This window comes from Agelaius phoeniceus, chromosome 8 (genome assembly GCF_051311805.1).
Source record: "Agelaius phoeniceus isolate bAgePho1 chromosome 8, bAgePho1.hap1, whole genome shotgun sequence".
NCBI classification, from domain to species: domain Eukaryota; kingdom Metazoa; phylum Chordata; class Aves; order Passeriformes; family Icteridae; genus Agelaius; species Agelaius phoeniceus.
The window spans coordinates 36,918,532-36,946,238 of record NC_135272.1 but is presented as its reverse complement, the minus strand read 5'-3'; the positions used below and the strand labels follow the sequence as shown (position 1 = coordinate 36,946,238).

The following is a 27,707-nucleotide window of genomic DNA, read 5'->3' as shown; positions in this document are numbered from 1 at the left end:
TAGCAGGATTTGTAATGTTATTTTTGTAAAATCAAAATCCTTTATTTAGGATTATTTCATTTTATGCATTAGGGTTTTAAGTGCTACACTCTGTCAAATAAAAAAAAAATTTCTCCTTTATTTAAAATGAATTCATTTTATGTATCAGGGTTTTAAGTGCTACACTCTGTAAAATAAAAAAATAATTTTCTCCTTTATTTCGAATTAACTCATTTTATGTAGCAGTGTTTGTAATGTTATACTCTGTAAAATCAAAGGTTAATTTGCTCCTTTATTTAGGATTATTTAATTTTATGTATTAGGGTTTTAAATGCTACACTTCATAAAATAAAAAATTAGTTTTCTCCTTTATTTAAAATTAGTTTAGTTTATGTATCAGGGTTTTAATGCTACACTCTGTAAAATAAAAAAATAATTTTCTCCTTTATTTCGAATTAACTCATTTTATGTATGGTTTGTAATGTTATACTTTGTAAAATCAAAGGTTTATTTTCTCCTTTATTTAGGATTATTTCATTTTACGTATCAGGATTTTTAATGTTATATTTTGTAAAATCAAAGGTTAATTTGCTCCTTTATTTAGGATTATTTAATTTTATGTATTAGGGTTTTAAGTGCTACACTCTGTAAAATAAAAAAATAATTTTCTCCTTTATTTAGAATTAACTCATTTTATGTAGCAGGGTTTGTAATGTTATACTTTGTAAAATAAAAGGTTTATTTGCTCCTTTATTTAGAATTATTTCATTTTACATATCAGGGTTTTTAACCTTATACTTTGTAAAATCAAAGGTTTATTTTCTCCTTTATTTAGAATGAATTCATTTTATGTAGCAGGATTTGTAATGTTATTTTTGTAAAATCAAAGGTTAATTTGCTCCTTTATTTAGAATTAATTCATTTTATGTATCAGGGTTTTAATGCTACACTCTGTCAAATAAAATATTAATTTTCTCCTTTATTTAGAATTAACACATTTTATGTATGGTTTGTAATGTTATACTTTGTAAAATCAAAGGTTTATTTTCTCCTTTATTTAGGATTATTTCATTTTATGTAGCAGGATTTGTAATGTTATTTTTGTAAAATCAAAGGTTAATTTGCTCCTTTATTTAGGATTATTTCATTTTCTGTATTAGGGTTTTAAGTGCTACACTCTGTCAAATAAAAAAATAATTTTCTCCTTTATTTCGAATTAACTCATTTTATGTAGCAGGGTTTGTAATGTTATACTTTGTAAAATAAAAGATTTATTTGCTCCTTTGTTTAGAATTATTTCATTTTATGTATCAGGGTTTTTAACCTTATACTTTGTAAACTCAAAGGTTTATTTTCTCCTTTATTTAGAACGAATTCATTTTATGTAGCAGGATTTGTAATGTTATTTTTGTAAAATCAAAGGTTAATTTGCTCCTTTATTTAGGATTATTTAATTTTATGTATTAGGGTTTTAAATGCTACACTTCATAAAATAAAAAATTAGTTTTCTCCTTTATTTAAAATTAGTTTAGTTTATGTATCAGGGTTTTAATGCTACACTCTGTAAAATAAAAAATTAATTTTCTCCTTTATTTAGAAGTAACTCATTTTATGTATGGTTTGTAATGTTATACTTTGTAAAATCAAAGGTTTATTTTCTCCTTTATTTAGAATTATTTAATTTTACGTATCAGGGTTTTTAACCTTATACTTTGTAAAATCAAAGGTTTATTTTCCTCTTTTATTTAGAATTAATTCATTTTATGTAGCAGGATTTGTAATGTTATTTTTGTAAAATCAAAGGTTTATTTGCTCCTTTATTTAGGATGAATTCAATTATGTATCAGGGTTTTAAGTGCTACACTCTGTAAAATAAAAAGATTAATTTTCTCCTTTAATAAGAATTAACTCATTTTATGTATGGTTTGTAATGTTATACTTTGTAAAATAAAAGGTTTATTTGCTCCTTTATTGAGAATTATTTCATTTTACACATCAGGGTTTTAGATGCTACACTCTGTAAAATAAAAAATTAATTTACACCTTTATTTGGAATAATTTCATTTTATCTAGCAGGATTTGTAATGTTATATTTTGTAAAATAAAAGTTAATTTGCTCCTTTATTAAGACTTATTTCATTTTATCTAGCAGGGTTTGTAATGCTATACTTTGTAAAAGAAGAGGTTTATTTGCTCCTTTATTTAGGATTATTTCATTTTATGTATCAGGGTTTTTAATGCTACACTCTGTAAAATAAAAAATTAATTTGCTCCTTTATTTAAAATTAATTCATTTTATGTACCAGGGTTTTTAATGCTACACTCTGTAAAACAAAAAAAATAATTTACTTCTTTATTTAGAATGAATTCATTTTACATAGCAGGATTTTTAATGTTATTTTTGTAAAATAAAAGGCTTATTTGCTCCTTTATTTAGAATGAATTCATATCTCATGTTTGTTGCATTCACTTTGATGACTGCAAGGTCTAGAAGAGCACCATAAAATACCTAAAAAACACCCAGCTGAGCTGTCAAGGAGTAATTTCCAATTTGAAGTGGGAGCTGAAATCCCAGCTCTTTGCATTAAATATGGCCAGGAAGGGCATTTCCACATCTGCTAATTCCATTTTCCCAGAGAACAATGAGAGATGCACTGAAATGAAGATTAACCCATCCTTGGGAGCCTGCTGGCAGCAGTCTGGGTGGGAAATCCATGGGAATTGAGGAACAAACTCACCTCTGGCTGCTTTGACATTGAACCTCAGCCTCCGTAAGGATTCCTCCGTGTCAAAATTGCACTTCACCAGCTCATAGAGGGCCTGCAGGGAGGAAAGGGCACACAGCACTGCAGAGCCAGCCCCACCCTGCTGGGGCTGACACCCTGACAGCTCCTCCGATTAAAAATGAACCCTTGGAATCAGCACGGTGGAACTGAGATGTATTTACTGTGCCTACAATTCCAAATCCCTACTTACAGAACCAAGAAAATGCCCAAGCACAGCACTGCGACTTTTTCATCCACTACACACATTTGGAAAATTGATGGAGGGTGTTTTTTGAAGCTTTTTCATCCACTTACACACATTTGGAAAATTGATGGAGGGGTTTTTTTTGAAGCTTTTTCATCCACTTACACACATTTGGAAAATTGATGAAGGGGTTTTTTTTTGGTATGAAGAAAAATAATTAAGTGTTCATTCATAGAGAATTTCATCATTGAAAAATTCTGTACCTGAGAGAATTAATTCATACAGATTTAAATATATATATATATAAAATATTCTATTTATTTTCTATGATATATTTATTTTACATAAAGCAACATTAAGCCCAAGTTGACAGTTTAATATTCTCTGAGAGGTAAAATCCTCATCGATTTCTATTTCCAGAAGGAACAATAAAACTTCAAACCCAATTTTACCTCTAGGGAGTAAAGTGAAATAAAAAGATGATTAATTCTAGAAAATAAACTGCATATTTATTTTTTTATACCTGCTCATTGTCTTTAATGTGGGAGCCCTCAGGAATTGCATCCAGGCCCTTCTCCTCTCCCGTGCGCCTCGAGGCTTCGTTGAGGAACTCTATGACTTTATCCTCTGGTAAAAAGTCAGGATTCCAGAGCAGCTGGTCATCATTTTCATACACTGGACAAACCCCAGGGAGAGCACAAGAAAATGACATCATTTGAATACAATGAAATAATTATAAAGGTAATTATTGTCTCTGATCAGCCTTGGGAGATCACGGGGGCACCATTAATGTGGGAATCAGTAAAACCTCACGGATGCAGAGATCCAAATAACCTGGGTTTTGGACTTTGCCTTCAAATCCTGGCATGATCTGGGTTCTGGATTATAGAACTCATCCTGCAACTCCAGAATTTTAATCTGCACCTTTTCCAGAGCTTTCACAGGAGTTTGGCAGCAGGGAAGCCACAGTAAACTGAATTTAACGGAGAAATGTGGGCCAAGTGAGATATCCCCTGATTATTTTGGAAGAGTTTTATTGTGGAAGAGCCAAGCTTTGGACTGCAGCAAAATAAAGTGAAATTCTGGCTATTAAAGTAGGAAAATATCCAGACCTTGTCTGTGGGCTCCAACAACCTGAGGAAGAGCAGCAAGGAAGGAATTTGAGCCCTGATTCCAAGAGGAAAGCTTGGGAAAGCACAGGGAGGGAGGTGTGGGGAAGCTCAGAGATCAATCTCTACTTGGAAAAAGTCATTTATGATGGAAATAAATATCAATAAAACCCCAGAGGTGGTAAAGAAATCATGAAATGGCTTGCAAAGAAAGCAGCTTCACTTCACCCAGGACACACTTTGGGAACAGCTCCCAGGAGTTTCCTGGGTTTTTGTTCCAGAGGTTCCCACTCTGCTGATGTTTGGCTGCTCATTCAAGAAAAATGAAGAGTTCTAGGAACCCTCAGAGAATCCTGGAATGGTTTGGGTTGAAAGGGACCTTAAAACCATCCAATTCCATGGATTCCCCTGGGAGGAGGGAGCTCCACTGTCCCAGGGTGCTCCAAGCCCTGTCCAGCCTGGCCTGGGATCCCCAGGGACCCAGGGGAATCCAAACCTCCCTGGGCAATGAGAGAACTGAGCCCAAACTTGGGTTCTGGGAGGGCTCCAGGCTTTGTGGTGGTTATTTAGAAGTTAAATTCTACAAAGAAATCCATTCTCATTGACCTGCAGTGTGAGCAAATCCTTAGCAATGGGCTGAATGAGCAGGAAAATTTCCTTTTTCTGCTCCCAGCTGGGTTTAAACTGGATCTGCCTTTCCTGACAGCATCCAGCAAAAGCCTCTGCTTGGGATGAGGGGAAAAATTGATGGGAAAAAAAATCCACAAGAGCAGAACTTCTTCTTCCTGATTGAAGAGGTACAAAATGTGAAAAGCAAAGCTGCTGGTACCATTTTGCCCTCTTGACAGTGATAATCCAGGTCCAGCAGTGCAATTTCTCCATTAGCTGTTTCATCTCACATAAAAGAAATCCATAAGTGAAGAGCTTGCAGCTTGTGTGGATCACTAAATCAGAATCCAAGGGTCCAAGAGGCACCAGGCCAAGAATGAAATCCTCCTTTTCCTCTTCCTCCAGCTCTGCTGAAGCACAGGATGAGCTCGAATTTGATGATGGTGGCTCTAATTGTCACTCATTTATTAAGACACATGACATCAATCCAGTCTTTTCATTCTCCTAATCAGACATGGATCCCAAGCAGCAATAAATGGTCAAATCTCACCTTTTTCATTCTCTTTGTATTTGCAGGTGCCAGCTGGAATTTCAGCTTGGAACATAGAGCCCACCATGATTTCCTGATTGGAAGAAAAAGAAGAAGTGAAGCCCCCCTGAGATTTTTTTGTTAGCAAACAGGAGCATAACCACATCTTTTATCTTCCCCTCTTGAAACTTTCTTTGTTTAAAATCTAAACCCACAATTAACAGGTTCAAAATGGAAGGCAGCTATATGGAAATGGATTTTTGACTGCTTGGGGAGGATTTAAAGACTTCTCATTACCAAAACTCTTCTATTTATGGGGAAAATCTGCAGAGGATTTAGGTGCTCCACAGAGCTCAGAGTTACCCAGTAACAGATGAATTAATTATTCATGAAATGTGGGCTGAATATTTACCTTTTTCCAGTCTTCTGAGGGAATATAATCTTCATCTTCTTCAGATTCCTCCTCTATTTCACTATCTGCAAGGAATTTCACAGACATCTGAGGCCAGAGGAGCAGGGCAGGCAGAGCCCAGCAGCCCAGCCCTGCTCCCTCCTTATCTCAGGGACACTTTTGGGGATAACACTCGTGGCTCAGCAGTGACAAGATTAAAAAATGACCCACCCAGATCTGGATTAAGATACAAGCCAGGCTCTGAGAAATTAAGACATAAATAAAAACACCCCTAAATTTTGTTACTAAATTCACATTTCTTTTCCCTTGGCTTTGAAGGATCCCATCCAAGTTTATTCTAAATTTGTGGGAATATTTTTGTGGGTTTCAAGCCCTTTTCCATCAGCTCCTGGCTTAGTTGCTGCTGTTCTTTTCCAGGGAATTTCAGGTAGATCTCAGCAGAAGGTGGGAGAAATTTGGGAGTGTTTCCTCCTGGGATTTAGGAGCCTGGGATGCCCAGCAACACTTCCAGGAGATTATTTGGGCTAAGGACTGGCAGGGATGTAAAGCTCTTTATGGTATAGGCCAGCTGCCTTTCCCAAGGTGCTGGTTTCTGTACAGGATGGGATACAGCAGCATTGAAATCATCTATACATTAAATGACATTTTATAGACAGCTGAAAGCTGTAGAAACCTCCAAACCTAATGCAATACACTTGAATTAAGTTAATTCTGTGCTTAAAAATAGGAATTTATTGAAGAGATTTGCAATCTTCTGCCCAGCTACACACTTGGCAATTGTTCATTTAAATGGAAAGGTTCCTTGGCAATTTTGGATTTAAATAAACCACAAATTAATAATTGCATTTCTAACTAATAATTATCCAGTGTAAGGTATGGTGAGGAACCTTTTATTTGTTCAAACACAGAGCAGGAGGAATTCAAAGAACAGCAGCCATTTTTATTGAAGAAAGATAAAATATCTGCTGTCCCAAGCAGCCCAAAAGGGTCAGATCCCATCAGGGGAGATTCCAGGGAAATCAGAGTTCAGGGGATGCAAAATCCATTTGTAAACAAAATAAGAATGGAAATGATCAGCTCAGTGCTGGCAACAGAATCAAAACTGGAATTCTTGAAGCAAATTTTCTTCTTTGTGACCTCCCCCTTCCACTATTTCAGGGTTAACAATTCTTGCCTTTCCCAGATTTTACTGCTTTTCTGTTTCTGAGGAAATTTGTGTTTTATTTGAAGGAAATTTCAGTTGATTCTTCCCTTCAGGTGGACTCTGAGCTCCTTTGGATGAGGACAGAGCCCAGGCTTTGGCAAATAACCAGAGCACATCAATTAATTTTAACCTGTAAAATGTCAAATTTCAATTTCAATTATCCAATTTCCCCAAACCTCCTCCTTTCTTGTAAAATCAGAGATTATTTCCTGTCCTTCCACAGAGCCAGCAGAGCAGCTCCAGCCCTCAGCTAAAACCAGAACTTTCCTCCTTTGTTTTGAGCATGATTCTCATGAAATCTCAATATTTTCAGGGCTCAAAATGCATTTCTGGCACAGGATACTGGGATTTTGGGGCTGATTCAACTGGACTTACTGGTATCAAAATATTTACAGCGCCGAGGGCGAATGATTTCCTGGGGGTCTTGGGAAGCCACAGATGGGGCTGGGTCATCGTTGGAGGACTGGGTCTCATCTTCCTGCCCTGAGGAGTCCTTGATGGTCTCCTCCTGCCACAAAAGCAAAGAAAAATCAATGAGGGGAAAAATCAGCAGCACCTCACTTATCTCTGGCAGCGAAAAATCCGATTTTGAAGCAGATTTTTAAATATTCTTGCCAGGATTGTCAATAGATTAATCCCAAATCTGCTTTATTTGTGGCATGTCCAGGCTGAGCCACCACAAATGTAACTTCTTATGGTGTGAACACATTTTGAGGTTGTTTTTTAAGTAGATAAAACTTAAATCTTTGCTTTTTTTAATTCATGAGGTTTTTATTGAATTTAGTTTCAATGAAATTTTAATTTGATCTCCAAAACCCTTTCTTGTGAATTTGCAATAAAAAGGGGAGGGATTTAGATGGAAATGGTAGCTGCCATAAAAATCCATGTGAATTGGGTGGTTCAACCTCACAGGAACAGCAGGATTGGCTCAGGACATTGAGCCAAGACCAAAAATAGAAATAAATTCCTTTATTAGAATAAACTCCTTTATTCCTTCATTAGTAACATTTTAATGTGTGAACATACTCTGAGGTTGTTTTTAAGGAGATCAATGCCAGACTGTAACAAATCAGAAATATGGACCCAAAGGAAACCTGAATCTTTGCTTTTTTTAGTCCTCATGGTTTTTATTGAATTTAATTTCAATGAAATTTTACTTTTGGTCTTTGAAATCCTTTCTCATGAATTGTCAATAAAAAGGGGAGGGATTTAGATGGAAATGGTACCTGCCATAAAAATCCATGTGAATTGAGTGGTTCAACCCCACAGGAACAGCAGGGTTGGCTCAGTACATTGAGCCAAAAATCAGAATAAATTCCTTTATTTGCAGACAAACCACCACAACTACAGGAATTATTACAAGCAGAGAAAATGAAAATGATAAATATCTTTTTCCTGGATTTCTGTGCTCCCAAGCCTGCTGTTGTACATTTGGTGCTCTGTGCTGGGCACACGGGGCTGTGCACTCCAGCAGAGCCCTGTCACATGTGCAGCTCAGAGCAGATTAAAAATAGCAACCAGGGAGTGCAGGGAGGGAAATGGGCTGGGAGAGCTGGAGCAGGAGAGCAGGAGAGCTCCCTGATCCCACAGTGCTCCACCCCCACAGCCTGCAGCACCCTGAGCTCACAGCCTGCACAGCCCAGGGAGCCAAAGCCAGCTGGGATCACTGGGGGCTGCTGCCAGGGCTGGGATGGGCTGGGATGGACTGGGATGGGCTGGGGGGGATGATCCCAGGGCTGGGATGGGCTGGGATGGGCTGGGATGGACTGGGGTGGACTGGGGGGGGCTGATCCCAGGGCTGGGATGGGCTGGGATGGACTGGGATGGGCTGGGGGGGATGATCCCAGGGCTGGGATGGGATGGGATGGACTGGGATGGACTGGGGTGGACTGGGGGGGGCTGATCCCAGGGCTGGGATGGACTGGGATGGGCTGGGATGGACTGGGATGGACTCGGGGGGGCTGATCCCAGGGCTGGGATGGGCTGGGATGGACTGAGGTGGGCTGCTCCCAGGGCTGGGATGGACTGGGATGGACTGGGATGGGCTGGGGGGGCTGATCCCAGGGCTGGGATGGACTGGGGGGGCTGTTCCCAGGCCTGGGATGGGATGGGATGGACTGGGATGGACTGGGAGGGGCTGCTCCCAGGGCTGGGATGGGCTGGGATGGACTGGGATGGACTGGGGTGGACTGGGGGGGCTGTTCCCAGGCCTGGGATGGGATGGGATGGACTGGGGGGGCTGTTCCCAGGCCTGGGATGGGATGGGATGGGATGGACTGGGATGAACTGGGGGGGCTGTTCCCAGGGCTGGGCTAGGCTGAACTGGGATGGAATGGGCGCTGCTCCAGGGCTGGGATGGACTGGGCTGGGCTGGGATGAGATGTGAGAGGCCTGATCCCAGGGCTGGGCTGGGCTGAACTGGTGTGAACTGGGATGGGATTGGGGATGCCTGCTCCCAGTGCAGGGCTGGGATGTGCTGGGCTGAACTGACATGAACTGGCATGGACTGGGAGGGCCTGATCCCAGTGCTGGGCTGAACAGGGATAGGATGGGATGGGCTGAACTGGTGTGAACTGGGCTGGGAGTGGGGGGTCCTTGCTCCCAGTGCAGGGCTGGGCTGAACTGGTGTGAACTGGGCTGGGAGTGGGGGGTCCTTGCTCCCAGTTCAGGGCTGAACTGGTGTGAACTGGGCTGGGAGTGGGGGGTCCTTGCTCCCAGTGCAGGGCTGGGATGTGCTGGGCTGAACTGGGCTGGGAGTGGGGGGTCCTTGCTCCCAGTGCAGGGCTGGGATGTGCTGGGCTGAACTGGGCCAGTGCTGCTGAGGGCAGAGGTGCCAGCCCTGCACTGTCCCTGTGGAGTGGCCCGGCAGGGGACAGGACAGGGGTGGCTCCTGTGGGGGACACAGGGACAGCAGAGGCAGGCCCTTCCTTTCATCAGCTGCTGAGAGCCCTGAGGACAGCCAGGATGGCATTTGTGCCAGCAGGGGACTGAGCAGTGAGGTCCCAGCAGCAAGTGACACTGCAGGAGCAGCACCAAGCTCAAGCAAATGAACATTTGGGCCTTAGTTGGATTCTGCACAGGATTACTGAGGTTGGAAAAGCCCTCAGGATCACCCAGCCCAAGCTGGGATCCACCCACACCCTGTCACCAGCCCAGAGCACCGAGTGGCACATCCAGGGGTTCCCTGGACACTCCAGGACACTCCAGCCCCTTGCAAAGCCTGACCACCTAATTTCCATGAGGAAATTCTCCTGAGAGAATTTTCCCTGAAAGAATTCTCCCTGCAGCCTCCATGTTACATAAGTTTCTCCCCCTCCCCTGAACCTTTCCTGATCCAATCCCACTCTGGATCTTCCTTTTGAACTGTTCAACTCCCACAAAGAACAATCTCTCCAGCACCTGTCAAGGCAGCTTGTAAATCCCAGGAACTTCAGCTCCTGACTCCTGACTCAGTACCATTCCTCATCCCTGGGTGCCATTCCAGGGAATCTCAAATAGGTGAAGGTACCAAAAGCCCAGCATGGATCTCTTTTAAAGCCACACTAGGAAATGAAACCTCCTCCTAGGCCTCAGCTTTTGTGTTACTGACAATCCAAAGGGTTTAGATCTTAAGGGAATTCAGGATGCAGCAGCTGTGCCCATGACAGGACTCTACATTCTAAGTAGAAAAATCTCTTTTTTAAAATCAGAAAAATATTTGAAGAGAACACAGAAAAGGAATTTGAAAATGCTAAGCTCAAAACTAAACATTTGGCAAAGATACTAGAAGCATTAGGTTGAGTTAATTCAAGTACAACCAGGCTGGAAAAACACAATTTAAAAGGCTCAAGCTGGAAAACTTGCAGGATTTCCAAGACCCAGAGCCACATTTAATCCAGCACTTTGTGCAGTTTCAATAATCAGCTTTTCTACTCCAAGTAAGTTCAGCTGTATTCCTAAAGGTGTCTGCAGGCATTTAAAATGTCAGTGCTGAGGTTCTGAAGGACAATTCCCATCCCTCACATGATGCTGCATCCAGGGATTTCAATTGCCTCTGTTTGGGATGAGAGAGATGGAATTAAGAGCAATTAAGAGAAATACAGATGAGTAATTAAGAGTAAACCTTATTAGTAAAGCAAGGTTTATGAAATCAACTCTATTACAAATTAGCTCTGCCACAACCCGGGACAGAGTAGTGTGCGTATGCAAAGCACAAATTTACATATGCAAATGAGCACTCATTTACCTTGTTTTCCCCACTGCAGCCGCTGTTGTCATCGTTATCGACATCATCATCATCTTCTCCCTCCTCCTCCTCCTCTTCTTCCTCCTCCTCCTCCTCCTCCTCCTGCAGGGGCACGGTGCCATCGTAGCCGTAGCGGCTCAGCAGCTCCTGGATGGGCATGTCACTCTCCTGGGAAACCCCAACAGAAACTGGGAATTATCTGGGATATCCCACAGCAATTGCTCCTGGGAAACCCCAACAAAAACTGGGAATTATCTGGGATATCCCACAGCAATTGCTCCTGGGAAACCCCTACAGAAACTGGGAATTATCTGGGATATCCCACAGCAATTGCTCCTGGGCAAGCCCAACAGAAACTGGGATTCACTGGGATATCCCACAGCAATTGCTCCTGGGAAACCCCAACAAAAACTGGGATTCACTGGGATACCCCACAGCAATTGCTCCTGGGAAACCCCTACAGAAACTGGGAATTATCTGGGATATCCCACAGGAATTCCTCCTGGGAAACCCCAATAAAAACTGGGATTCACTGGGATATCCCACAGCAATTGCTCCTGGGAAACCCCAACAGAAACTGGGATTCACTGGGATATCCCACAGCAATTGCTCCTGGGAAACCCCAACAAAAACTGGGAATTATCTGGGATATCCCACAGCAATTGCTCCTGGGAAACCCCAACAGAAACTGGGAATTATCTGGGATATCCCACAGGAATTCCTCCTGGGAAACCCCAACAGAAACTGGGATTCACTGGGATATCCCACAGCAATTGCTCCTGGGAAACCCCAACAAAAACTGGGATTCACTGGGATATCCCACAGGAATTGCTCCTGGGAAACCCCAACAAAAACTGGGATTAACTGGAATATCCCACAGCAATTGCTCCTGGGCAACCCCAACAAAAACTGGGAATTATCTGGGATATCCCACAGGAATTGCTCCTGGGCAACCCCAACAAAAACTGGGAATTATCTGGGATATCCCACAGGAATTGCTCCTGGGCAACCCCAAGAGAAACTGGGAATTATCTGGGATATCCCACAGGAATTGCTCCCGGGCAACCCCAACAAAAACTGGGAATTATCTGGGATATCCCACAGGAATTGCTCCTGGGCAACCCCAACAAAAACTGAGAATTAACTGGGATATCCCACAGGAATTGCTCCTGGGAAACCCCAACAAAAACTGAGAATTAACTGGGATATCCCACAGCAATTGCTCCTGGGAAACCCCAACAAAATCTGGGATTCACTGGAATATCCCACAGCAATTGCTCCATGGCACCATGGTTCTCACCACAGCACAGGGAGCAGGGCACCCACACCAAGAACGGCCATCCCAAAAGGGATGGACTGGCAAAATTGGAAGTTTGGGCTCCTAAGGAAAATGTGGAGTTTTTATTTTTTTGCTGGATAATTTATTTCCCAGTCCTTGATTTATTTGCAGAAGATCTTCCACCCCAACAGGAACTCCAAGGGGCCATCAAGCTCATTAACAGGGTTTGGTTTTATCAAACACCTTGAGCACCCAGAGCAATATTGGAATATTTATTGGAATATTGTAGATATTGGAATATTTACTGGTGTTCCCTGCACTGCCCAAAAGCAGCTGGAAATTGTGGGTTTTAGTACAACTTGGTGGCAAACTGGGTGAGATGTGTGTCAGCAGCAATTCCTGAGCAACTCCCAGAGCTCAGCTCAATCCCAACACCTGGCTGGAACATGGAATTCCACCTTTTAGGGGAAGTTGTGCTCCAGGGACAATTCCACAGAGTCTCACAGTTCTGGAATATTAAACTCCACCCAAAATGCTCCTTTCAGTGTCCCTGGACTCTCATTTCTCAGAGAGTTTGGATGGGGTGTGGATCCCTGATACCCAGGGAAGGACAGCAGGAATTTTTATTTCTCATTTATTTGAAGTTGCTTGGTTCCAAACCCATTTCCAGCTGGAAACAAATCTGCTAAAACCTTAAAAAATTGTATTTAAAAATCATGAAAAAGCTGGTCCACTCTGAGGAGACATTTCAATTTGTACTGTCAGTTCTCAGATTAATTCAAGTAGAACAAAGGCTCCTAAACTCTCACCTTTATTAATAAAAATTAGTAATACATACTATTAATAAATACTTTTAATTAAATTTTGTTCATAAATAGTATAAGTAAAAATTGCTGGCTCTGCTAATTAATTCCTTCATTCCTTTTAATCCTCAGTGTCCAGCCTCTCTCCCTAAGTGAGATTTTTCAGAGCAGAAATTCTCAGGGATCATTTAAAAATTCTATCTCAAAGCATCAAATCCTTTGTTTATTATTTTCAGTTGTGTGCTTGCTCTAAATAGTTTTTTCCTAGTATCTAATGCACATGTTGGCTGATAATCAGATATTTTTAGTTATTGGCTGACCTTAGACTTCCTATCCTAAGGGCCTGCACTGATCTAATTTCTGGAAACATCCCAATAATCCCAATGACAAAAGTTGTGCTTTATAAAAACAAGAGTGATAGGGCTTATCAGCACTTCTTATCTGTGATTATTTTATTTTATTTTATTTTATTTCAAAGAACTAAGCCATTCTGCCTCCTGTTCCCCTACTCTCTGGTTAAGCTTTACACCCAGCCATACAATTAAATGGTTTTTGGTCCCCACGGTGTCACTGATGGGGAATAAATATTTTACTGACACAGACAACATGAAAGGCCTGTGCTCTTAATTAAACCTGGCAGCAGAGCCAGCAGAAAAATCATCCTGAAATCATCCAAATGTTCTGCAGGAAATTTTGGAAAGGAAGATCCTGTCTTTAAGCACTCCCATCCCACAGAGCTGAGAATTAAAAATGAAAAATTGGAATTTGGAGGTATTTGGGAATTATGGAACAGGAATATCACTGACCCTGTGCTACCCAGCTAAGGGGGTTTGTATTTATAATATTTTTCTCAGCTTAAGCCTCTTAACTTCAAATAGTCCTTTGCAATTCCAAGAGCTCCAGGGACCAGCAACTCTCCAAGAGAAAACAAAAATTGGGATTTCTTCATCGATTTGGGGTATTGCAAAATGGAAAAGGTGAAAAAAATGAATATATTTATTTATTATTTACCCACAGCTAGAGGTAACACTGGATATGAGGGGATAAACTGAAGGGCTGTAATGTGGTGAGAGAGTTACATGAAATAGGAAGGGAAAAAAGCCAATTTTCAATCTAAACCCCACATGAGAGACATGTGGAGCTCCACTCCTCATTTAATCTACATGAAGCACATTTAGATTCACCAGCTATTTATTTATCTTTATGTTTTCCATTTAGTATCAACCTGGAAATTAGCAGATTAAAAAAAAAGATAATTTCCACTGGAAATATAGATTAAATGGAGCAAATTAATTTCAAGTCCTATTGGCAGAGTCACTTAAGCTAAATAGGATTTGAACATCAAATATTCATCTGTGAATCATTAATGATCTGTTCTGGAGGTCAACGAGGCCACAGACAGGATCTAAATTACTTTGCATTTATAATGAACCCACTTGGTAATTTAAGAATATTATTCCTGCCTGAGAAATAATTGAAGACAATACAGAAGTGACAGCAGAACCAGGAAGAAATTAGCATTTACACTGGAAATATTGATTAAATGCACTAAATTAATTTAAAGTGCTATTGGCATAATCATTCATGCTTAAATTGGGTTTGGACATCATTTCCTCTGCATCTTCCTTTAAATGAGGCTATTTCTAAGTGCTCCACTAGTTGACAGATATCTGTATCAAAATGTACAAGAAATGTGAATTATGAGGATTTTTGTTTTAAAATAAGAACCTACAAGCACCACTCAGGTGCAGTTGGAATACACAAGTTTAGTCAGATGATATTGTAATTTATATTAGTTCCAAAATTCACATCCTATAGATGCAAAAAGCCACTAACCAAGCACATTATAAATATTTATGTACCATTTTCCCCCCCAGTTTCTTGGTAGATTTATTCAGCCTTTTCCCCCCTCTTTATTTATTTTTTTTTTAATTCCTGCACATTTTGTGGGTGTGGTTTGGGATCTGTTCCAGATTGCAAGGCAGGATGTGTTCTATTACCATCTCCATGGCAGCTGTCCTTTGTCAAGTGGGCAGCTTGCCTTATCTCTCTTTGAGTGATCACAGCCACTCCTCCCTCTGGGGGGACACCTGCTGATAACAGCTATGGAATGTCCCTGCATGGCTGATAAGAGCTGCAGCATCCCACTGGGAGATGTGAGCCCAGAGGGAGGAGCCAAGCATTCCTGCCTGGATATAATCTGGAGATTCTGGGACACCAGCCAAGCATTCCTGCCTGGATATAATCTGGAGATTCTGGAACACCAGCCAAGCATTCCTACCCAGATATAATCTGAAATTCTGGAACACCAGCCAAGCATTCCTGCCTGGATATAATCTGAGATTCTGGAACACCAGCCAAGCATTCCTGCCTGGATATAATCTGGAGATTCTGGAACACCAGCCAAGCATTCCTACCCAGATAAAATCTGGAGATTCTGGAACACCAGCCAAGCATTCCTGCCTGGATATAATCTGGAGATTCTGGAACACCAGCCAAGCATTCCTACCTGGATATAATCTGGAGATTCTGGAACACCAGCCAAGCATTCCTGCCTGGATATAATCTGGAGATTCTGGAACACCAGCCAAGCATTCCTACCCAGATATAATCTGGAGATTCTGGAACACCAGCCAAGCATTCCTGCCTGGATATAATCTGGAGATTCTGGAACACCAGCCAAGCATTCCTGCCTGGATAGAATCTGAGATTCTGGAACACCAGCCAAGCATTCCTGCCTGGATATAATCTGAGATTCTGGAACACCAGCCAAGCATTCCTACCTGGATATAATCTGGAGATTCTGGAACACCAGCCAAGCATTCCTACCTGGATAGAATCTGGAGATTCTGGAACACCAGCCAAGCATTCCTGCCTGGATATAATCTGAGATTCTGGGACACCAGCCAAGCATTCCTGCCTGGATATAATCTGAGATTCTGGAACACCAGCCAAGCATTCCTGCCTGGATATAATCTGAGATTCTGGAACACCAGCCAAGCATTCCTGGTTGGATATAATCTGGAGATTCTGGAACACCAGCCAAGCATTCCTACCTGGATAGAATCTGGAGGTTCTGGAACACCAGCCAAGCATTCCTGCCTGGATAGAATCTGGAGATTCTGGAACACCAGCCAAGCATTCCTGCCTGGATAGAATCTGGAGATTCTGGAACACCAGCCAAGCATTCCTGCCTGGATATAATCTGAGATTCTGGAACACCAGCCAAGCATTCCTGCCTGGATAGAATCTGGAGATTCTGGAACACCAGCCAAGCATTCCTACCCAGATATAATCTGGAGATTCTGGAACACCAGCCAAGCATTCCTGCCTGGATAGAATCTGGAGATTCTGGAACACCAGCACAGCTTCTGCACTGCATTGCCCAGAGGAACAGCAGCTGCCTTTTCCCCTGGATCTTCAGAGGCAGAGACTGCACCTTCCTCCACGATCCCTGCTCCCTCCTGACCCTGCAGGAGGGCTGAGCCACAATTCCAATGGTTCTGCTGCCAGCACCCTGACCCACAGGGTGTCAGGTTGTGTTCTGACTCTGGCTGTGTTGTTTTGGTTTACTCCATTGTTTATTTTATCTTTTTATTTCCTTCCCTATTAAAGGACTGTTATTTCCTGCTCCCATGCTTTTGCCTGAGAGCCCCTTAATTTAAAATTTACAGCAGTTCTGAGGGGTGGGGAGGGTTCACATTCTCCATTTCAGGGGAGGCTCCTGCCTGCCCTAGCAGACTCCTGGCTTTCCAAACCCAGGCAGGCTCCTGGAGGTCACCTACCCTGTTAAGATCCTCGATTTCAGACCTGAAGTTTGTCTCCCCTTCCATCATCTCCTCCTCCTCTAGTGTGCGCTCGTCGTCGAAGTCGTGCACCAGCATGTCAGCCGAGGGGTCGAACTCATGGTCATCGGAGGCTGCCGATCCCCCTGGGGGAACATCCCAGCCACAGCTCAATCCCAGCAGCCTGGAACTCTGCTGGCCTTCAGCTGTGGCTGGAGGGGAGGCTTGAAGCAGAGTTGGGAGCAAAAATTCCAGTGATGGTCCCTGGCTCCTCTGTCCCTGCCTGGCTGCCCAGGGAAATTGCCCTTGTGGGGAAATCCTGGCAGGAAGCACCAGGAATCTCCTGTACAGCAGGTCTGGAGAATTCTGTTTGGGAGCATTTCACCCTTAAATAATCACAAACCTGCCTCCATCGAGCTCTACAGAGAGTCAAAAACTCACAACTACAAACTAACTCACAACTAAAAACTTACAACTAAAAACCAACTCACAACTAAAAACTCACAACTAAAAAATAACAACTAAAAACCAACTCACAACTAAAAACTACCTCACAACTAAAAACCAACTCACAACTAAAAACTCACAACTAAAAACTACCTCACAACTACAAACTACCTCACAACTAAAAACTACCTCAAAACTAAAAACTACCTCAAAACTAAAAACTACCTCACAACTAAAAACTAACTCACAACTAAAAACTAACTCACAACTAAAAACTACCTCACAACTACAAACTAACAACTACAAACTACCTCACACCTAAAAACTACCTCACACCTAAAAACTACCTCACACCTAAAAACTACCTCACACCTAAAAACTACCTCACACCTAAAAACTACCTCACACCTAAAAACTACCTCACACCTAAAAACTCACAGATAAAACCAAAAAAACTCACAAATAAAAACTCACAAGTAAAAACAAAAACTCAACAAATAAAACCTCAAAAACTAACTCAATCAAAAACTAACTCACAAATAAAAATTCACAAATAAAAACTCACAGATAAAAAAAACCTCACAAACAAAACCTCAGCAAATAAAACCTCAGCAAGTAAAGCAAAAAAAACCTCACAAAACTGCCCCTTAATCCCAGCCCTGCTGATATTTTCCCCCTTTTCTCCTGATTTTTAATCCCAACTCTGCTCATATTTTCTCTTTTCTCCTGTATTTGAATCCCCGTCCTGCTCATATTTTCCCCCTTTTTTCCCCTGGACAATTCCAATTCCATTTTCCAAACCTTGCCCCACACTGAGGGTGTGGCAGGGAGGAGTGACTCTAAGATTTAATTATGAAGCACTCAATTATTTCTCTGAAAGAAATAAAACCTCAGGAGGCAACAACAATCCAGCTGAAGGAACTCCTGGAAAGTTTTTCTACTCATAGGAAGCCCAAACCCTTGGAAATTATTAAAAATATTTACCTGGGCTTGAAGACTCAACAGAAGGCTAAAAAAAAAAAAAAAAGGAAAGAAAGGAAATTATTTAATTATTTCTGGTATGTTCAACCTGTATAAATCAAATTATTTAGCTGATAGAGAACAACTCACTTCAGAAAAATAGATTTCTAAATAATAATTAATTTTAAAAATAAATTTATAAATACTATAAGTAATTATCTATAAATAATAATTACATTTATAAATACATTTATAAGTTTCTTTATAAAATTATTTCCCAAGGTAAATAATACTTTCACTTTAGCTGTGATTGAACTCCAGGTATAAATCCCCTTTTGCACAACCCAGGGATAGCCCAGATTCCACTGCCAGTGAGTCACAGTTTAAGAGGAATTATTAAGAATTATTTAAGAGGAAGCTGAGCACAAATTCCCTGTTCTCCTTCAATTCAGGAACACACTTTTTAAAGGAATCCCAAATCATAACAGGAATTCCTTACAGAATAAAGGAAAAATCAATTTAATCTGAATCTCCAACCCAGCTGTGAGGAAAAAACAAAAACACCACCAGAAAATACTATTTCTGAGCTAGAGAAAGAAAATTATTCCCTAATAATCCAGGTAGCAGAGCCCCTCTTTGGCCCAAAATGTGGTAACCTGGTTTTATAACCTCCACAACCAAATTCTCCCATAAAATCCTGCATTCCCTGTGCCAGTCTTGAACCCCCTGGGGGGAAATTTGCATGTCAGCCATTCAAAGCTCATTTGTTTGGATAATTCAAGCAAATGCTCCCACTCTTTTCAGGCACACAGTCATGAAATGTTTATTTCCAAGGCAGGAAAACAGAATTTTCCCCGTGGTGCTCCTGCCACCTCCTGCAAACTCAGATATTGTTTGGCACCATGGATTTTGTTACATTAATTCATGTATAATGCTGTCCTCAAGAAAAAACTTGGATTTTCTGAAGGGTTTTCCTTCTGCTTGCCTCCTTCTCAACTCAGCCTAGTGACGCAGCAAAGCAAAAGCTAAAACTGAAAAAAATTCTGTCTGATTTAAAGTTTTTTATATCAAAAGCTAAAACTGAAAAAAATTCTGTCTGATTTGAAGTTTTTTATATCAAAACCTAAAACTGAAAAATTCCGTCTGATTTGAAGTTTTTATATCAAAAGCTAAAACTGAAAAAAATTCTGTTTGATTTGAAGTTTTTATATCAAAAGCTAAAACTGAAAAATTCTGTCTGACTTGAAGTTTTTTATATCAAAAGCTAAAACTGAAAAAAATTCTGTCTGATTTGAAGTTTTTATATCAAAAGCTAAAATTGAAAAATTCTGTCTGATTTGAAGTTTTTGTATCGAAAGCTAAAACTGAAAAATTCCATCTGATTTGAAGTTTTTATATCAAAAGCTCCTCAAAGTGAGAAGAGACCTTCTTAGGGAATAATTTCCCTTACACACCTGCCTCCCTTTTGTGGGAGTCCCTAGTGTATAAATGAATTCCTAAAGTACCAGAATAAGGCAAATGCAGAATATAAACACTGAATTCCTTGTCAGCATCCCATCATCCCTGCCCCTAGCACTGGGGAGCCATTCCCTGGGTCCCCTTGTCCCCAGTCCCTCTCCAGCTCTCCTGCAGCCCCTCAGGACTCCCACAGAAATTCACATTAATGGGGAAACACCACAAATGTTTTTGCAGATCGTTGCACAACACCAGGGGAAGTTTTGCTCATCACTACACCCAAAAAAGCCTTTATTTGCAAAGATTATCTTAACAAATTCCAGAGTCCAGTACTCCTGATCTGGAGCTGAATATCAGGATCAGCAGCCTGGACTGGTCTTTATTTGGTGTTTTGTTTGTCTGATGAACCTGCATAATTAATAAAATGCAATACATGATCATTAATACAAATTAAGAAGGTCTTAATGTGTTTATTGCAGCAATCTTTGTTTGGGAACTGTGAGAAATGAATTTGTAGAGAAATCTTAAAGTGTGACCCAACTATTTCTTAATTCCAATACACTATAAACATTTCTTAACCTATCAACTTTCATCATACTATATCAAAAACACCTTAAAACCAATAATCTGAGATGACCCCCTGTAAATACTACTATAATCCATCTTTCATAATTCTATTTCTCAAAAACATCTCATCTTTTGTACAAAACCACCCTTTAAAACTTGTTTTTAATTCCATTTCTCTCTCAACAATATCTATCCTGTTCCATTTCTAAATCAACATTTCTTATCTCAACATTTACATAAAAATACACACTATGTGAACCTTCTGTCAGGGTTTACCATTGCTCTACAAATCATTTCCCAGAGGAAATCAAATGAATTCAATCTTCCAGGCCAGGAGAAAAGCCACAGAGAGCCTCCCCTTTTCCTCCTGGAATGGGCTGGAACCAGAACCCTGCAGGTGTCCCAAAGCAGGTGCAGGTGGCACTTGGGGACATGGACTCCATGATCTTAAAAAGTCTTTTCCAACCTTAATTCCAGGATGAAAAATGATTCCAGCAATGACTCTGCCCCCCAAGGAACAGAGCTGGATTTAAAGGCCTGAGGAGAATTTATTCTGAGGGATAAAATATTTTCCTTAGTAAACAATCAATTCTGCAAATCCCATCTTAGAACTCCTCCTAAATGAAAATTACTGAGGCTTTAGCTCTGATGTAACTCCAGGTATAAATGCCCCTTTCCAGAGCCCAGGGATATCCCAGATTCCACTGCCAGTGAGTCTCAGTTTAAGAGAAATCATTCCCATTTGAAGCTGAGCACAAATTCTCTGTTCTCCTTCAATTCAGGGACACTTCTTAAAGGAATTCCAAACCACCATGAGAATTCTTCATGGAAAGAAGGAAAAGCCTTTAAAATGTGTTGTTATTGGGAGCCTCTTACACAAATTGACACTCGCTTTGCCAAAAAAAACCCTCTTTTGCAAACATTCCCTGCTTCCCTGGATAATTTTGGCTGTAACAGAGGAGTTTTGAGGAGGTCTCAGCTGCAAAGCAGATTTTGGGTTTGTCAGTCAGTAGTGCCAGCCCTGATTTGGTGGTGATCCATGCCCAAGGGGCTGACCCACCTGGGAAGGGCAGTTCTGGGGAAAGGCCTCGATGCAGAAGGAAAAGCAGGACACAAAGCAGGGATCAGGGGAGCTCAGGGAGCCATGGCTCACACAGCCAGCCCCAAAAGCAGCCTCTGCCTCCCTGCCCCTTCCCCCAGGCTTTGCCAGTGACATCTGCCCTGCCTGTGGACTCTCCTGTCTGCACTTCCTGCCTTTCCAGCCTGGGACGAGCTGCCAACCATGTCCTGCTTCTATTTCCAGCCCTGAGCAGTGTCACACTCCAGCTCATCTTTATTAATGCCCAGCTGCAGCCAAAAGCAGCCCTGACCTCTGGCACCACTCCAGTGCCAGCTGTGCCAGCTGTGCCAGCCCATCCCCAAGGTGACTGGCACCACCTTTCCAGCCTGTCCCTGACTTTCTCCCAGGCCTCTGTGAGTGCCAGCTGTGCTGCAAACACCAGTTTGGGGCTGGACACATGGAAAGGAGAGCTGGAAAACCCTCCAGGGGCAGGCTGGCAGCACAGAGGGCGAGGGAGCAGCCTCTGCTTGAAGAGTTGTTCCAAGACAAGGCCTGCAAGGCTTGGTCAGCCCCATTCCCTGCCTCCAAGGGATGGTGGCTCTGGCCAGGGGACACCAGATGGCTTTGGGGGCATTTAAAGATGACAACTTCCTGGCACTGGCTAAGGGTGACATCACAGATCCACATTCCTAAGGATGGCATGGCCATGGGACAGGAATTCCTGGGAAAAGGCCACCCCTGTTCTTCAGTGGATCTTCATTTTCTCTCCAGCCATTCCCAGGGAAGCACAGAGCACTTTCTGCCTCAAGGGCACTCACGGGAACAAGGAGCTGCCACCTACCAAAGGACAATGGGATCCAAGGCCTGGGAGAGAACAAGACAAGAGAAGGAGGGGATAGAGACAATGCACAGGCAATGCACACTGCAATTGCTCTGGAACTGCACCATCAGCAAAGGTAACCTGGACAGATCCCATCCAATCCATCCCCTGGGTATGGGACAGATGGACAGATCCCATCCAATCCATCCCCTGGATATGGGACAGATCCCATCCAATCCATTCCCCAGGCATGGATATGGGACAGATGGACAGATCCCATCCAATCCATCCCCTGGGTATGGGACAGATGGACAGATCCCATCCAATCCATCCCCTGGATATGGGACAGATCCCATCCAGTCCATTTCCCAGGCATGGATATGGGACAGATGGACAGATCCCATCCAATCCATCCAATGGATATGGGACAGATGGACAGATCCCATCCAATCCATTCCCTGGATATGGGACAGATGGACAGATCCCATCCAATGGATATGGGACAGATGGACAGATCCCATCCAATCCATTCCCTGGATATGGGATAGATGGACAGATCCCATCCAATCCATTCCCTGGATATGGGACAGATGGACAGATCCCATCCAATCCATTCCCTGGATATGGGACAGATGGACAGATCCTATCCAATCCATCCCCTGGATATGGGACAGATGGACAGATCCCATCCAATCCATTCCCCAGGCATGGATACGGGACAGATGGACAGATCCCATCCAATCCATTCCCTGGATATGGGACAGATCCCATCCAATCCATCCCCAGGCATGGATATGGGACAGATGGACATGGAACAGGGGCACTGAAGCTGGCCAGTGTCCCTCAGACAGCTGTGACTGCCCAGAGGGGAAGGCAGCAGAGCTGTGTCACCCATGGGAACACCCCCAGTGTTCTCCTAAACATCTGCCTGGACTTTGGGATCTGGCCTGTCCCAGCCCTTGGGATGGCAGTGGCACAGCCCCTGAGTGGCACTGTGACAGTTCACTCAGTTCAGGAGGCAGCAGCCTTGCCCACTTTATTCCAGGCAATGCCCAGGGCTGCAGGGATGGCCAGCTCTGATTCCAGCATGTGGAATGGACTGGGATACTCCAAGTGGGATGCCCTGAGCTTTCTCTCCTTCCCCTACAGCAAAACCACCTGCACAGAAGGGACAGGCACTGCACAGTTTCAGTCCTACCCACAAAACTCTTGTCTCTGCCAACACCTTTCACACTGTTTAACAGAACTGATTAATAATGAAACATCTGAAAATTTGCAGAATAATATGCAGTGTCTACAAGACAAACACACATCCTGTCCAAATTGACTCAGTTATCTTTAATAGCTCCTGAAGTGTTACATAAAACAGCTAAAAACTAGAATTAAATTCCCTCTGTATATTGATAGCAATATGCCTGACAAGGCCATCAATTTGTTCAGGTCTTGAACTCTGCAACAGCAAAATATCCCAAAGTTAATGAACTCTCCTGTGAGTTGGGCCTGGAGAAAAGAACTGGGTAAAATAGGGAATAACACCTTTTATTCCAGAGGGAATGGGTCCCTTTCCATAAGAGGAAGGCTGCAGTCCCAGCCTGCCCCTCTCTGTGCGTTGTGGTACAAATTAACTTGTGTTAAAATATTTTAAAAAAGGCCACATTTTTATCTTGGGGAGAAAATAGCAACATTGAAGCAAGGAAAAAAGGAAAACCACTTCTGGTCCTCTTTTCCAGTCCTGCATGTCAACACTTGCACAGCCCAAACTGCAGTGGCATCCCTCAAATGGAAGCCTTTATTTACATCCATGGATTTTCACTTTTTTACTTTGGTGGCTACATGAGAAAATTCCTGTCCTTCCAGAAGACAAGGATCAAGAGCAGTGTTAGAGCTCACAGATCCCAAATGTGAAACTCAAAGCCTTGCAGCTTCTACCTCAGCAGAGCTGCCTTGGCCATTCCCTTCTGAGACTGACCCCTGTATCCAGAGGACTTTTCCCCAATGTTTTTCTTTGGAAGTTTTCAAGACCAGGCTGGAGGCAGCCCTGAGAGCAGAGAAAGTCACACCAGAGACCTCCTGAGCTGCCTCCCACCCCAAACCATCCCACAACGCTGAGTTCTGAGGTTCCTGAGAGAGCTGTGCATGTTCAGCCTGGAGAGGAGACCTTAAATCCACCCAGCCATGGCAGGGACACCTCCCACTGTCCCAGGCTGCTCCAGCCTGGCCTTGGGCACTGCCAGGGATCCAGGGGCAGCCACAGCTGCTCTGGGCACCTGTGCAGGGCCTGCCCACCCTGCCAGCCAGGAGTTCCTCCCCAATATCCACCTCGATCTGCCCTCTGTCAGCTTCCAGCCATTCCCTGTGTGCTGTCCCTCCATCCCCTGTCCCCAGTCCCTGTCCAGCTCTCCTGGAGCCCCTTCAGGCCCTGGCAGGGCTCTGAGGTGTCCAACAGGGACAGGGCAGGACAGACAGGTGACAGTGACATCAGAGTGCCAGGACAGCAGCTGATGCCCCTGGATCCCTGCACTGAAGGACTCGGGTCCATCCCAGCCTGAAGCCCCTCCCAGGGGAGCCCAGGGCTCTGCAGTTCCTGGGGTGCAGAGGGACAGCGAGGGACAGGAGCTGCTGACAATGGCTTCTGTCCAAGGTGCCACTCCAGAACCCAGAACCCAGGCAGGGATTCCCAAGGGATTGGCCTCAGGGAAATGCTGCTGCTCCAGGCTGAGGAAGCTGCTGGAGGGACAGGAGACAAAGCTCCCTGAAACCTCCCCAGGAGAACTCCCCATTCCAGGAGAATTCTGGAGCACCAGACCACAATGAGAACTCCACCTGCCCTACCTGAAGGACACAATTCCACATTTCCTATTTCTTTGCACTCCAGCATCTTCCTTAACTTCTTGTAATGATCTAAAATATTGTGCCAAGAAAACGGAGATTTTATGGAGTGATTGGATCCTGCTCTAGAATTCCAGAAGCAACCAGCCCCAGTCATATGCCAGGCAGCACAAGGAAACATTCCTATGGACAATTTGTGACGTGAATGGATTAGGAGGGAAATATTAATGCAGCCTGGGGCTTCTGGCCAGGAAAAGGCTCAAAAAGAAACAACTTTACAACAATTCCAGTCTCTGCCTAAATCCCTCTGCTGCGTCAGGAAGGACTTGAAGTCCTGACTGCAAGCCCACAAACATCAGTGTTTTATCACATGTAAAAAATATCCTCAGAACTCTTCCGCTATGACAAAAGAACTCAAGGGGTGCACTCTTTTTAAGATTAGAAAGGCACAGTGCCACTGTATCCCTGCAATTCCCTGGAGGGAATCCAAGCAGTGCCTATAACCAACCACTCTGGGGTTTATTCCCTCACCAAGGAGGGGAAAATCCAGAATTCCCAGCTCTCCTTTAGATTCACTGGTACCTCAGTGCAGTATTCCACAAACCCTGCCCAAAATGACACAAAAACCCTAAACTATTTACAGCTAAGATCAAACAAGGAAAAACATGGTTGACTGCTGTCAATCCCTGATTTTAATGGTGATTTAGATCTGTAGGAAACCCGGATTTAATCTATTTTGACCTTGTTCTGTATCCAGGAGCTGCTCAAAACCCCTGACTGTTCAAACAGCTCAATTAGCAAACACATCAGTGATTGTGTGAACTTTCCTGCTGCTTCCTACTACACCTTAGTTCAATAAAAACACTAAGAAAGTGAAAAGGTTACTAAGAACAGTTATCAGGTCACGTATTCCTTCAGCACTCTGTCCTGAAGCTGTTCCAAAACAGAAATCAGAAAGTAATGCTCAAAATATGAAAACACAATCCAGTGACATTCTCAAAGTTTAAAATTCTTCAGCTGAAAGAAGCAGAACATTGAGGAAAAGGGAAATTTTTCCAGACAATAGGGATTTATAGATGACTTCTTAAAGCACACCATGCTCATAAACTGATTTTTTGGTTGAAAACAACTAAACTTTCAGAAATTTGAAAACATTAAAGTGCACTCAAAGAAATTAGGTTGAGACATTTAACTGTCCACTGACACCAGAGGAGAGCTCCTGCTCCTTCCCATACCTTCCCAACACCATAAAATGCCAATCCAGCTTTTTAACCCCTCAGAAATTCACTCTGAGGAAGCAAAACTTTAGTTCTTATTTCAGCAAGTCAGAAAATTGAGGAACCTCAGAGGTTCTGGCTGAGAACCACAAGGAGCTGCTCAGCTGCCTGCTGGGGGTTTGGGAGGAGCAGGAATTTTGTTCCAGCCTCAGTCACGGAAAGGGAATCGCGGAACCCTTCGGGCTGGAAAACATCTCCAGGACCGTCCATTCCATCTCCAGGACCGTCCATTCCATCTCCAGGACCGTCCATTCCATCTCCAGGACCGTCCATTCCATCCCCAGGACCGTCCATTCCATCTCCAGGACCGTCCATTCCATCTCCAGGACCGTCCATTCCATCTCCAGGACCGTTCATTCCATCTCCAGGACCGTTCATTCCATCTCCAGGACCGTCCATTCCATCCCCAGGACCGTCCATTCCATTCCCAGGACCATCCATTCCATCCCCAGGACCATCCATAGCAAGCCCTCCCAGCCCTGCCCAGGCCACCACTGCCCACATCCCCAGGTGCCACATGCACAGGGGTTTTGACTCCACCCTGCCCTGGGCAGCCGTGCCAGGGCTGCACTGCCCCTTCCATTGCCCCAAATCCACCCTGAGCTGCCCTGGCCCGGCCTGGGGCCGTTCCCTCTGCTCCTGTCCCTGTTCCCTGGAGCACAGCCCGACCCCCCTGGCTGTCCCCTCCTGGCAGGAGCTGTCCCCTGAGCCTCCTGGGGACCTGCTGGGGCCAGGGCTGCTCCTGAGTTCCAGCTCCTGTGGGATCTCTGTCTCCCTGCTTGCCCTGCAGGAAGCCCTGAGGTTCTCAGCAAGAGGGATCAGCCCATGGAAGCTCAGGGCCATGACACAAAAGCAGCAGGAGGAGCAGGATCTCCCCTTTCAGGACCTGTCAGACCCCCTGAACCCAGAACTAAAGCAGCCTGCAGGTAATTCCAAGCTATGCCAAGCAAAAATCAGGGATATTTAGTCCCCAGTGCTCCCATCTCACCTCTGGCACACATGGCCACCCTCTCACCCACTCCTAATTCACTGAAGAACAACAAAAAAACCCCCAAATCCTCATCTGGTTCCCTTTATTTTTGCATGCTCAGTATCTTGGCAAGTGATATCCTGTAGCAGCCTGGCTGGTGCATCCCTTCATGGAACAGAAGGAACAGCAGGAATTGGCACTTCTGGAAATTACAGCAGGTACTGAGCTGCCTCTGTTCAACATAAAAGTCTGACCCCAGCCCCTCCAGTCTGGGATCAGAAGATCTCATTCTCTCACTTACATTTCACTCCAGCACTATAAAGGCTGAATTAACAAAACCCATTCTCTTTCAGCTGCTAATCAAGCTTTTCAGCTCCAACCTTTTCTTCTCAGGAGGCTTTAAAATACTTATTTTGGA

At 43.3% G+C, this 27,707-nt stretch overlaps 1 protein-coding gene across 3 annotated transcripts in view; it reads right to left on the bottom strand.

Annotated features, from left to right (window-relative positions):
• MIER1 (MIER1 transcriptional regulator) overlaps positions 1–27,707 on the bottom strand; it is a 41,826-nt gene that overhangs the window by 10,254 nt on the left and 3,865 nt on the right. For all 3 annotated transcript variants that reach the window (XM_077182647.1, XM_054638554.2, XM_054638551.2), the window contains 8 exons: positions 18,336–18,360; positions 16,905–17,050; positions 11,038–11,205; positions 7,188–7,320; positions 5,609–5,673; positions 5,218–5,290; positions 3,473–3,624; positions 2,718–2,799 (listed from right to left, as the gene is read on the bottom strand). In XM_077182647.1, coding sequence (XP_077038762.1) covers positions 2,718–2,799; positions 3,473–3,624; positions 5,218–5,290; positions 5,609–5,673; positions 7,188–7,320; positions 11,038–11,205; positions 16,905–17,003 — 772 coding nt within the window. In that variant the 5' untranslated portion in view covers positions 17,004–17,050; positions 18,336–18,360. The remainder of the gene's footprint in view (positions 1–2,717; positions 2,800–3,472; positions 3,625–5,217; positions 5,291–5,608; positions 5,674–7,187; positions 7,321–11,037; positions 11,206–16,904; positions 17,051–18,335; positions 18,361–27,707) is intronic.